Below are 12664 nucleotides of genomic sequence, written 5' to 3' on the forward strand. Positions count from 1 at the left end.
TTGTCTCTACAATAAATCAAAAAATTAGCCAGGCGTGGTGGCATATTCCTGTGGTTCCAGCTACTTGGAAGGTCGAGGCTGTGGTGGCTATGACTGTGAGCCTGCACTTCAGCCTGGGCAACAGAATGAGACTCCAACTCAAAAACAAAAAAAGAAAATACACTAATGAGGTGAACCAGAGGTAAGTAACATAATACAGGGTATTATCAATACTTAGAACAATGTTAGCACTCCTTTGGGAAAATCTAAAGGATTTTTAATTTCCCAGGAATCATCACCATCTTTCATTTAATACAGAGAATGTTAAATTTATTCATTCTATAACGTGGAAAATATGCTTGATTGTCAATGAGTGACAGACTTCAAAATATTTCTACACTCACAATATCACGTAAATATTGAATTAGTACTTGCAAAGTCCAGCACTATGAGAAATTTTGTCTTAGTCAAGCATGTCTGATAAAACATGAATCTGACTTTTTGTCACCCATGTGCTTGAGGCCTCACCCTTATGTGAGGCAAAGGGAAGGGCACATCCATGCTAAGTTGCCACATAAATTGTTTTTCACCCTAGCCTCACGTGAAACCACACGCCCCTAGGCAATCATGCTGGAGGCTGGTGAGTTCCTCTCCCCATGTCAGACAACTAATCCAATCCCTTCCCCTCTTGCTCAGGAGCTCAGGGACTCCTTCTCAAGCCTCACTCTCGGGAGATGGCAATGAAATTAATCAGGGGATAGCCCGGGAGCCCTCACCACCTGCCCCCACCCATCAGTGTCTATACCCACCCACTTCCACCCACCAATGTATACACACACCCACCCACCAGTATCTCCACCCACCCACTCCCAGCACCCACACCCCCTCACCCTCACCCACCATCTACACCCACCACCCTTCCCCACCCACCACCATCTACACCCATCCACCCTGTCAGCATCTACACTTACCCACCCCCACCCACCAGTACCTACACCCATCACCTCTCTCCACCCCCCAACATCAGCACCATCAGGCTCTGCCCTCCCACCTGCTATGGTCTGAGCTCTCCAGGTTCCTACTAAAGTCCCTTCACTTCTGCTCCAAAATCCACCTCTTCTCACCTCTTCAAGAATATTCAGAAATTCTTCTGTCTCTGGCATCATCATTTTTCTCTGTACCCAATTATTTCCACCACTAGACAAATATGCACTTATTTCTCCTGTCTTAAAATTAAAAATCAAAAGAAAATGATCTTTTCCCCACTTTCACATGACTCAGTCACCCCCTTCTTTGTTGATTTTCTGGGAAAGTTGTCTATATTTGCTGTGAGTCACTCCTCCCAATCCCTTAAACACACACCAATCAGGTTTTTGCTGTCATTGCTCCAAAGTGACTTCTCTAGCCAATGACACCAGTGGCTTTGACATTGCCATATATTTCACCTGCCAGTAAAATGTGGCACAAGTGTGTCTTGCTCCTCCTTGACACTCCCTGTTTACTTGGCTTCTGGGACAGCACATTCTCTTCATCCTCTGCCTTCCTTGATGGCCCTTCCCAGTCCCCTTTGTGTTTTTTGTTTATTTGTTTGTTTGTTTGTGAGTTGCAGTCTCACTCTATCACCCAGGTTGGAGTGCAGTGGCACGCTCATGGCCACTACAACCTCGACCTGCTGGGCTCAGGCGATCCTTCCACCTCAGCCTTCCAAGTAGCTGGAACCACAGACACATGCCACCATGCCCAGCTAATTTTTTTGATTTATTGTAGAGATGAGGTCTCATCAAGTGGCCCAGGCTGGTCTTGAACCCGTGAGCTCAGGCAATCCTCTCACCTCAGCCTCCCAAAGTGCTGGGATTATAGGTTTGAGCCACTGCACCCAGCCCTCAGTCTCCTTTGCAAAAAGAAACAGAACCTTTATCACCCTCTGGATGTGTTACAGACATCTCAAGCTCCTTGTGTCCACAAAGAATTCCTTATCCCTTCCCCCCAAGCACTACATCTGCAGCCATCCCCTCTCACTCGGTAACAAGTTTATCCTTCTGGTTATTCACGCCACAAACTTTAGAGTCATCCTTGATGCTTTTCCTTCCCTCAGACTCAACATCTATCCGACAGAATATTCTGTTAATTCTTTCAAAACACATCCAGAACCAGATCACACCTCGTGACTTCCATCGCTACTGCTCTAGTCTGAACAAACATCATTTCTTACCTGGTTGCTGCAATAGCATCCTAACAGGTCTTCCTGTCTCTATCTTTGCTGCCCGATGTCAGCAATAGCAGTTGGGGGATCCTTTGGGACCCTAATCAGATCATGTTGCTCCTCTGCTCAAAATCCTGCAATGGGCCCCGTTACACCTAGAGTATAAACCAAAATCTTCAGATTGACTTAAAAGGTCCTACATGATTTGACTCCTGACACCACACCCTAATATGGTGCCACTGTCCTTTTGTTGTGCATAATCAATCAGCGTTTATTCAGTAAATCCATCTCAGTTCCCAAGGAGCTCTACTGGAAGAAACAAGTAAATAAATGATTACAAACAAACGGTAGTGGTTAAAGCTGTCCCTCACCAACATCCTAAACCCCGACATGGAAAACACCCCTGAGTGTGGAAGGTGGGGGCATTTGCCAGAGGTGGGGGTGACATTGAGGGAGACAGGGAGAAAACAAGGACGAGTCAGGCAGAAAGAACATCACGTGCAAAGACCTAAAGACGTGAACTGTCAGCATGTTTAGGGCATAAGGAGGAAGTTTTTGCTACCAGTAGCAAAATTAAGAATTGAGCTTAGGAGACCCGGATGAGAACAGTAAAGAAAGACAGACGTTATGCTTTGGACAGGAGTCAGAATGTGAAGTGCTTTCTCTTTAGTTCTTCCCTAGCAGCATTCAGTATGCTCTCGAAGCAATTGATTGCCCATATCTTTTTGCTGCATCTCCTCAACAGACCCAGAGCAATACTTGGAAGGATTCTGAATTCCCTGAGTTAAAGGCACAAAAGAAAAATTCGAGTCACATTTAATCTGACAAGGTGAAAGAGTGGGCATGCTCCTGGTTCAAGTTTAATTTATACAATATCCTCATCTCTGGTAACATTAGTTTTTTCAGATCCGCTGGGTTTAGACTATTTCAGAACGGCTTGATCTCCCTGTTCAGCTAAACACCGATTCACTTACAACAAGCTTAAAGCTAGCATTGGTCATAGTAATACCCAGCAAATCCACGAGGTATTTGGTTGCCCGTGATTTTGTATAAAAGGTGAACTGGGACCGGACTCAGTCTACAGCTTTCCCCAGGTAAGGCAGCCAGCCACAGGTGAGTCTTGGAATCTGCAGTTTTCAAATGGTGACAACTGCTTTTGAGATTACAGATTTTTCAGAACCTGGAAAACAAGTCTAGAGCATTCTTACTACGGATGTGTAGGAAACGTATGCCTGCCAACCTGGCTTCTTAAATTGGTGAATCCATTGTCATCGCTGTTAGCAAGCAATAGCCTTTATGAACCCATATGCCTGTCTTCTGACATGGTCTTATTTCAAATAAATGTGGGCAAAAGCAAATAGCAATAGTTACGTGATGCTAAAATTGAAGAAATAACTTTGTAGTATAGAATTTTCTTTTTAAGCAAAAGTAGTCTTTAAAATGATAAGGTAAGAAAAATACAGTGATCATAATTACTTGCTTCAGGGTCATCACTATACAACAGACAGCAGGAATACTCAAATCTTTAAACACTGCTCTGTTTAAATCATTAAACTGGAGTTTTGATATATAATGTTTTTCTACTTTGACAAACAAAAAAGGAGGAGGACTAGAAGGAGGAATATTGGTCTAAGGATTAAAGAAGTAAAATAAAATGAAAGAAAAAGAAAAGGCAAGGAAACAAACTCTTTGAAGCAAAATGTGGTGGAGGAAGGGAGGTAGATCAGTTTTCATTTGGTCAACTTGCATACTTAATGCTTTTTTTGGTTTCTCGGTTTCTAATGGGCTTGATGGTTTGCCTCCCAGCCCAGGATGAAGTACGTCCAGTTTTGCTTCCTTTTCTGTTGCTGGAGAGCCATCTGCTGCAGTGGCTGTGGGCTGACCAACATCACCATTGCTGTGGAGAAAGAGGAGTGTCACTTCTGCATAAGCGTCAACACCACGTGGTGCGCTGGCTACTGCTACACCCGGGTAGGTACCACGTTCTGTATTCTGCGGGAAGGGAGAGTGTCAGGGTCTATAGGAGGCAGGCCTCACGAATATCCACCTTATCAATGTTTTAGGTTTCCTAACTAACCGTCACGAGACCCTTAGCCAATACTGGCTGTGTTTTGACTTGGGGTTAGACGTTTGGTCTAGGATTTGATTTGAGTAAATTGAAGAAAGCCTCAGATTTAATCTGATCAGTTGGGTAATATGTCAACTCCAGATCTGCCAAAAAATTATAGTTAATGTTTTACTATATAAAGATAAACATAGAAGCATATATATTCAGTCATGAAGGACCTATGATACTCTCAAAAAGGCTATTCCTGTATCGAGGCCATATCTTTGTCACAGAGATGGAAAATATGTTTCCAAATTATGTGAAAATGCAAACAACCAGGCCAGCTGTAGTGGCTCAGCACTTTGGGAGGCAGAGGCAAGAGGACTGCCTAAGCCCAGGGGTTCGAGACCAGCCCAGGCAATTTGGCGAGATCTCGTCTCTACAATAAATCAAAAAATTAGCTGGGTGTACCATGTTACTTGGAAGGCTTAGGTGGAAGGATCACCTGAACCCAGCAGGTCGAGGCTGTGGTGACCATGAGCATGCCACTGCCCTTTAGCCTGGGCGACAGAGTGAGACTCTAACTCAAAAAAAAAAAAAAGAAAGAAAAGAAAATGCAAACAACCACATTATAAAAAATTGTCTTCTTGGCCTGCTGGGATATAAATGCCAATAAAGAGCCTGAGAGCACAATCAACTCTTGCAAATGGTTGTAACAGACACAAATCAGCAAACCTATCCCTTCATGAGAGCATTGAGAAGACCAAAACACAGAGATGTCAGTTGTCATTCTGCATGCAGATGTCATTCTGCATGTGTACAACTTTCTTGCACTCACCTAAGTAAAGAAGCAGTTTCCACTCTGTTTTCTTTTTTCTCCTTTGGCACCCCTTAGTAATCCACACAGAATGTCGTGCTATGCACTGAAATTAAAAATAGCAACTTTTATAATAAAATAGACTTTATTTGATGGTAAATGAGTTTGATCGAACTCTATTTATTGCATAATTTGTTGCACCTCCTTAGGATATAGGCCTGGGGGGATGATATTAAGATACATTAAATAGCAGCCCCAATTTCTCCATGCTGTGCAAATAATTTTTCTCCTGGAAAGTACCAGAACAAATGTTTTTTGCCTGGCTTAAAAATTCTTATATAATATATGCAAACTGTGTGTCCTTTGAAGTTAGAGCCCTGCAAAGTACAGGTTTTCAGCGGGGGCAATGTTTACAAGACATTGGAGTATTTAAAATCTTAAATGAGCCTTTAGAAACACATTAAGCTAAGCATTAATATTTAAGGTTATGTAGTTTTTACTTTTTTATAAATACATAAGGACAATGTATTTGGAAATGCTTTTTTCTGATAAATTAAATTTCTATGTTTTTGGCTTAAGTTGTCATTAATATAGCTCTCAATTAGGTACAAAAATCAACTTAAGTCATATTTTCCCTTTTACTATTTTTCTATATCAAAATTTAAAGTTCCTTTGTATTCTGAAAAATAATTGACATTTTGATGTAGCCATAGGGAGTAAGAACAGGAAAGATTTATATTTTCTATAGATCTCCAGAACAATTAGGACTTGTGGTATAACACTAATGCAGTCATGTGGCTTTAATGACTAAATGCTAGAGCAAGCATAAATTACTGAGCCAAGAAGAAACTTCCAGAATATTGTCATCTAAACATCCCCTTCCTGAACTTCGCAGGACCTGGTGTATAAGGACCCAGCCCGTCCCAACACCCAGAAAATATGTACCTTCAAAGAGCTGGTGTATGAGACAGTGCAAGTGCCCGGCTGTGCTCACCATGCAGATTCTCTGTACACTTATCTGGTGGCCACCGAATGTCACTGTGGCAAGTGTGACAGTGACAGCACTGACTGCACCGTGCAAGGCCTGGGACCCAGCTACTGCTCCTTTGGGGAAATGAAAGAATAAACAGCGGACATTTCGGGCCACCTACCCTTGTCCGGAGGGACCAAGAGGTCCACAAAGTCTGTGTGTGTGCGACCTGCCCAGGGTGCAAACCACAGGGGATTGTCAGACCCCACTGATCCTTGGTCTATTGGCAGAGGGGGAGCTCTGAGAATTGATTGCCAGGGCCAGGATCTGTCATCACTCAGCCCTGTACTCCTAGGTCTGGTTCTATAAGTCTTATATTCAGTCTTAACTCACAGACTCATTGGTATTTTCCTCTTCAATAATCTTAAGAAAGCTTCTCAGGCAATCCCCTCCTACTAGAGAGAGGGATTCATAAGCCCAGAGAGAGGGATGATGGTTGGAGAGGAAGTGATTCTGTTGTTAGACTCCTGGACCCTCAAGAGCAAGGTCAGGGTTTTCTCCAGGGTTGTAGCCTTAATGCCTAGCGCTCTGCCTGGGACTCAGTGAGAAACCCAACAATGACTTCCTTAAGGAAAGGACAATCTGGAAAGCCAAGGGTAGGAAAACGCTGGAAGAGGACATTTGGGGCGGGCTGATGAGGCTGTCTCCAGCAAGGACAGTCGCCGGGTGTGGGGGCCTTGGTCCCACCTCACCCCTCTTCCAGCACATGGGGCATTGAGATAGGATGAATCTTCCCAAATAGCTCAGTCCAGATGGGACTGACAGAGTTCAGGACATCCAAGCTATTACTACCAAGGCCTTTGTTAGCAGCAAAAGCAAGGAGTTTTAATTTGGAACTATGAAAATTAGCCACTATCTATTCATTACTTAAACAAATTGATCAGAGGCTACCAGGTTCCTATAAAATTTCCTTTTGAGGATGAAAAAATTAACAATCTCACACTGTCCTCTCTAAGATCCACTCCTTTGGGAAGAGAGAAAGCTTAAAGGTAGGTTTGAAAGCAATCTCAGCAACCTAATATGTTTAATTTATCTATAAGTACATTTGCATAAAGAAACAGCTCTTTTAGAAAGAATTAGCAACAAGGGAGGAAAAATTGGAATTTTCTAGGATCCTGTCTCTGTCAGTCTTCTCTTTTGTCTACCCATCTTCTCCCAAATCTAGGATTTTTTTTCAAGACAGTATATATCAAAACTATTTCATGGGTTGATTTCTTTCAAAGATATTAACTTTATGCATTTGTTTCACACTCATATTGTTTAATTTATTTAAATCTTATTTTTTTAATAAAGATGTTAGTCACCAGAGTCGTTGATTTGGATTGTTTTATGTACAAAGATGTGGCTTACATGCATGTATGTATATAATTCTAGGAGAAAGAAATATTAAAATACAACTTCTAATGTTTCTGCAAACACTCCTTGCCCTCATCTTTGGAAACACTAAAAAATAATTTTGTTGCATTTCTTAAAGTATTTTGTCATTTAAATTTTCTGTCATTTTTTAAAGTCATTTTCTACTGTAGCTGGGGAAAAAACATAGAAAGAATCACAGATAGGTGGGGACATTGTTGGATCTCAAGTTCCTTTCTTGAATTTTTGAAATGAAAAAATTAAAGCCCAGTGATGCTAAGTGACCCACCCAAGGATCACTGTCTTAATTCTTTTGGGCTGCTATGACAGAATGGCTTAGACTGGGTAATTAATAAGCAACAGAAACTTATTGCTCACAGTTCTGGAGGCTGAGAAGCCCAAGATCAAGGTGCCAGCAGATTTGACATCTAGTAAAGACTGACTCCGCACTTCAACAATGGTGCACCAGGTGCAGTGCCTCACACCTGTAATCCCAGCACTTTGGGAGGCTGAGGTAAGAGGATTGCCTGAGCCCAGAGGTTCAAGACCAGCCTGGGCAACTTGACGAGACCTCATCTCTAAAATTAAAAATAAAAATAAATTAGCCAGTTGTGGTGATGTACATCGGTGGTTCCAGCTGCTTAGAAGGTTGAGGCAGAAGGATCACTTGAGCAAGCAGGTCGAGGTTGTGGTGGCCGTGTGCATGCCACTGCACTCCCACCTGGGCACAGAGTGAGACTCTAACACAAAAAGTAAAATAGTAACTGTGCCTTCTCCCTGTTACCTCACATGGCGGAAATGGCAGAAACCCCAAAGTCTCTTTTTTAAGGGCACTAATCCCATGCGTAAGAGCTCCACCCTCATGACCCAATCACTTCCTAAGACTCTACCTCTTAATACCACCATAGTAAGAATTAGAGCTCAACATGAGTTTTGGAGGGAAATAAGCATTCAGACTATAGAAATCACAAAGATTGTTCACAGCAGAAGCAAGATTGGAGCACCAACCACTCACGCCTAGCCAGCTCTCCTTGACTTCTCCACTATACTAAGGGGTCATTTTGGCAAGGACAGGTGCAAAACTGTGGATATTGATAATCGGCTCTGTCCATTCAAATCTGGTATTGGGTGTGGCTTACAGCTGCACAGTAACATTAAGGCTCTATTAATGATGATTTAAATTACAACACCGCCTTTTTCTTCTTCCTGTCATTGTGGAGAATAAAATAATAAGCCTTCACATTAGAAAGAGTCAGGATCAGGCTCCAGGGTTGTGCTGTCTTGATCATCTTACCTCAGTTTCCTCAACTATAAAATAAAGCCAACATTTTCTACTTCAAAGGGTTGTGTTGATGATTCAATGGAATGTTACATGTAAGGGACTTAGAACAGTGCTTGGCACATAGTAATTCCTTAATTAATATTCATTTGGGGTTATCACTTGGGAAAAGCAATGTAGGAAAATGGTAAAGTCAAATTGAAGTTAAAAGCAATTCATCTCAGACTTTTTCTAGTAATTTCGGACGAGGTAGTAAACCACTCTGTGTCTCTTTTTTCTCTCTTTTAAGATGGAGTAAAGATGGTAACTAACTCACATGGTTGCTATGAAGATTAAAACAGATAATGCATGTCCAGTGCTAAGGAGTTTGACGAAGCAATGATCCTGATGGAGAGAGTGACCTCTTGACCACTTAGCTAAAAAGGTCAAGGTCAATATGCTAGGTGGAAGCAGAAGTGTCTGCCTGAGGCACGCCCTATGCTAAGTTGGAAAGCAATCCTACCTGAAGTAGCAAGTACGAAACCTGTGAGCTCTCCAGGTCAGGGCTAAGGCCCATCCCCAGAGCTGCCAGGATTTATTCCATATTATCTCTTCTCAGCCTTATGGCAGGGGTCTTTCCTGTCTCTGGGCCGTCCTCACATGGCTTCAGGAACTTTTCCTTCTAAACCACAACTTTGACCGTGCCTATGAATAAATGAAATTTCCCATTGTTTTCAGCATAAAATTCTAATTCTTACCTGAATCATGAGTATGGTCCTGAATGGACCCTATTGTTCTAACGTCTTTCCTTTTTTTTTTGAGTTGGAGTCTTACTCTGTCGCCCAGGCTGGAGTGCAGTGGCACGCTCACAGCCACCTCAGCCTTGACCTACTGGGGCTCAGGTGATCCTTCCACCTCAGTCTTCCAAGTAGCTGGAACTACAGGCGCGTGTGACCAGGCCAGGCTAAGTTTTTGATTTATTACAGAGATGAGGTCTCGCCAAGTTGCCCAGGCTGGTCTCAAACCCATGGGCTCAGGCAATCCTCTCACCTCGGCCTCCCAAAATGCCAGGATTATAGGCATGAGCCACCATGCCCGACCCTGCTCTAGCTTCTCATCTCCTTCCTCCCCTAACACCAAGAGGCTGTTAAACCTAAAGAGACTGTTCAACCTAATCATGAAGGTTGAAAGAGGACTGGGAGTTTTCCATTCCTGAATTTCTTTAAGCAGAATACCATGCCTTTCATCCCACAAGGGATTTGGTCGACTCTGATTGGAAGCTGGTCAGTAGGTCAGCAGTATTCGAATTCCATGGAAGTGAGACCAGTAGATAAGAATAACAAACACCGAGTTCACGAGTATGAGAAAGAAGAAAGAGGAACGGGGAGGGATGCCTTTCTGCTCCTCTATGTGGGCTCTATTTATTTCCATCTTAATATAATATTTTAAAATCTAGAGCATGGCCTGGCACGGTGGCTCATGCCTATAATCCCAGTACTTTGGGCGGCTGAGGTGAGAGGATTGCCTGAGTCCAGGGGTTTGAGACCTGCGTGGGCAACTTGGCGAGTCCGCCATCTCTACAATAAATCAAAAAATTAGCTGGGCATGGTGGCACAGCTACTTGGAAGACTGAGGTGGATGGATCGTCCAAGCCCAGCAGGTCGAGGCTGAGGTAACCCTGACTGTGCTGCTGTACTCCAGCCTGGGTGACAGAGTCAGACTCTGACTCAAAAAAATTAATAAATTAAATTAAACAAATAAAATGTGGAGGAAAATTCTCTTTTCTCCATTAATATTTTCAATATAGATGCTAAAAAAGACCAGCAAATAATATCAATAATAATATTAACAAGACAGTCTGAGCCATGTTTAAGCAATGCACATAATCATGTTAAAACCCTGTCAATAGAATGTGGTCTATCTGCCCATGGGGAAAAGACTTGAGTACTTAGCCAAGCAGCGCAGATTAAACGACAAAAAAGTCCACCATCATTCAGAACAAACCAAAATAATCGTCAATGCTGCATTTAGGACGTCAGCTGCCCTTAAAATAAGCAGAAAAACAAAAGCCCACACACAGCAGCTGAGAAACAAGTGAGCACGGATGCCGTCACCGTGGGGAGGGGCGGCTGCAGTCCACCCCCTTGAGTCAAGTTCATGACCCTCCTCCAGTCAGAGCGTCTCTGGTGGCCAAGGACATCACAAATCTTTACAAGAAAGGTTGGTTCTATGTTTAGGTTGCCCATGGAACTGGAACTTGAACTAGAATGGCTTCTTGGGAACTGAGGCACAGTGATACTCAAAGGTCTCACCTAGAAGTCAATGGCACGCCTCAGGCACACGGAAGGGGATCCAGGTGCCATTGCTCCTAACAGGTCCATGAGGGCTCAGCGTTCCCCAAAGGTCCCAGGCCTTCCCACGCATCCAGCTTTGCGTCTGTGTTTCCTGCCTGGAATCTCCTTCCAGTCCACCTATCCAGCTGGCAGATATTCCTCGCCCTCCAGGGTTCTGCTTAGATGTGTTTTCCGTGAGGGGCCCATCTCGGAGACAGAGAAAAAAAAAAACACAAAAGAACACTAGAATGCCTAAAGGGTCAAGGCAGCCATTCTTGCCTAAGAGTCTCCAAGTCTCCTTCCTGACATTTCTCTTTCTTTTCTTTTTTTTTTTTGAATCAGAGTCTCACTCTGTCGCCCAGGCTGGAGTGCAGTGGCACACTCATGGCCATCGCAACCTCCACCTCCCGGGCTCAGGCCATCCTTCCGCTTCAACCTTCCAAGTAGCTGGAAATTCAGGTGCGCGCCACCATGCCCAGCTAATCTTTTGATCTATTGTAGACACGAGGTCTCACCATGTTACTCAGGTTGGTCTCGAATCTCTGAGTTCAAGCAATCCTCTCACCTCAGCCTCCCAAAGTGCTGAGATGACAGACTTGAGCCACCACACCCAGCGACATTTCTCTGCTTAGCAGCCCCAAATACCTCAGTACATACGTGGCTCTTAATTATGGTCCCCTTTCAACACCAGCACCCAGCATCAATGAGAACTTCTCTTTAAGCACCTCTGAGCTTAAATTCCCAAGAGAACAGATTTGATTGATCCAACTGTTGTCATCCCTGTTTGGGTAGAGCATTTTTCACACAAGGCCACAATGAAGGCCACTAAATACTGCCATGGTAGATTCTGGGGACCCTAATGGCAGCTGCCTTGGGAAGCAGGATACAGCCTTTGTCTCTTCAGCGACTCCCCGGCAGCCATGAACAGCATGATACTGTTATTTTTGATGAGCAAGGGGGAGGTGCGAAGATAGTTTAATCTAGAAAGGGCAATTGAATGCGGCAGGCCAGTTGACCACCATATCTGGAACAAATATTTCCCTAAAGTCAGAAACAACCATTTTTAGCAGTCATGAAAAGCTTTAAGTGGTTGTTCTGCATTTGGAGGAGGAAAAAAAAGGTGACTCATCCTTATGAAGATAGGCATATCGATCTGAATTCAGTCCATTTTGCAGACATTGGCCCCAACATATGAATATTAAATGCCACCATTATCCATATATTAGTTAAACAGGACTCATGGAGTATGGTCCTAAAAGCAACTTTGTTTTGTTCTCCCACTGTTCCCTTGAAATTTCTTATAGGCAGCTGTCCTTCCCTGCCACCAGATGAAAACTAATCAGGCTACGATGGCATCAACGATCCCTTGGGGTAATAAAGCATGCGTTATCACTTCACAAACACAACAGTCATCAAACTTCCAGTCCCCACGAACCACAACAATGGCAAACCTGAGTCAAATATTAAATATGCCCCATCCTTGGAGGAGTAGAGCCATAATCTTTTAACTCTCTCCCCGCCGCCCCCCGCATCTGGAACTTCAATTCCCTGTCACAGGGCCCCTACTGGATTGGAATACAGGGAAACACAGAGGAGGAGCCAGAAAGATGGCCACCTGCTCTGATGCCCTGGTAGCCACTTGAC

General features: G+C 43.5%; 1 protein-coding gene across 1 annotated transcript; it reads left to right on the forward strand.

Moving 5' to 3' along the window:
- Positions 1 to 3964: 3964 nt before the first annotated feature.
- On the forward strand, positions 3965 to 6255 carry FSHB (follicle stimulating hormone beta subunit). The gene is made up of 2 exons (XM_008053116.1): positions 3965 to 4153; positions 5942 to 6255. Exons 1-2 carry the CDS (start codon positions 3995 to 3997, stop codon positions 6170 to 6172), a joined length of 390 nt encoding a protein of 129 aa, XP_008051307.1. The 5' UTR covers positions 3965 to 3994; the 3' UTR covers positions 6173 to 6255.
- Positions 6256 to 12664: the final 6409 nt, after the last annotated feature.

This window comes from Carlito syrichta, unplaced genomic scaffold, assembly GCF_000164805.1.
Source record: "Carlito syrichta isolate Samal-C Ts95f unplaced genomic scaffold, Tarsius_syrichta-2.0.1 Scaffold287886, whole genome shotgun sequence".
NCBI lineage: Eukaryota > Metazoa > Chordata > Mammalia > Primates > Tarsiidae > Carlito > Carlito syrichta.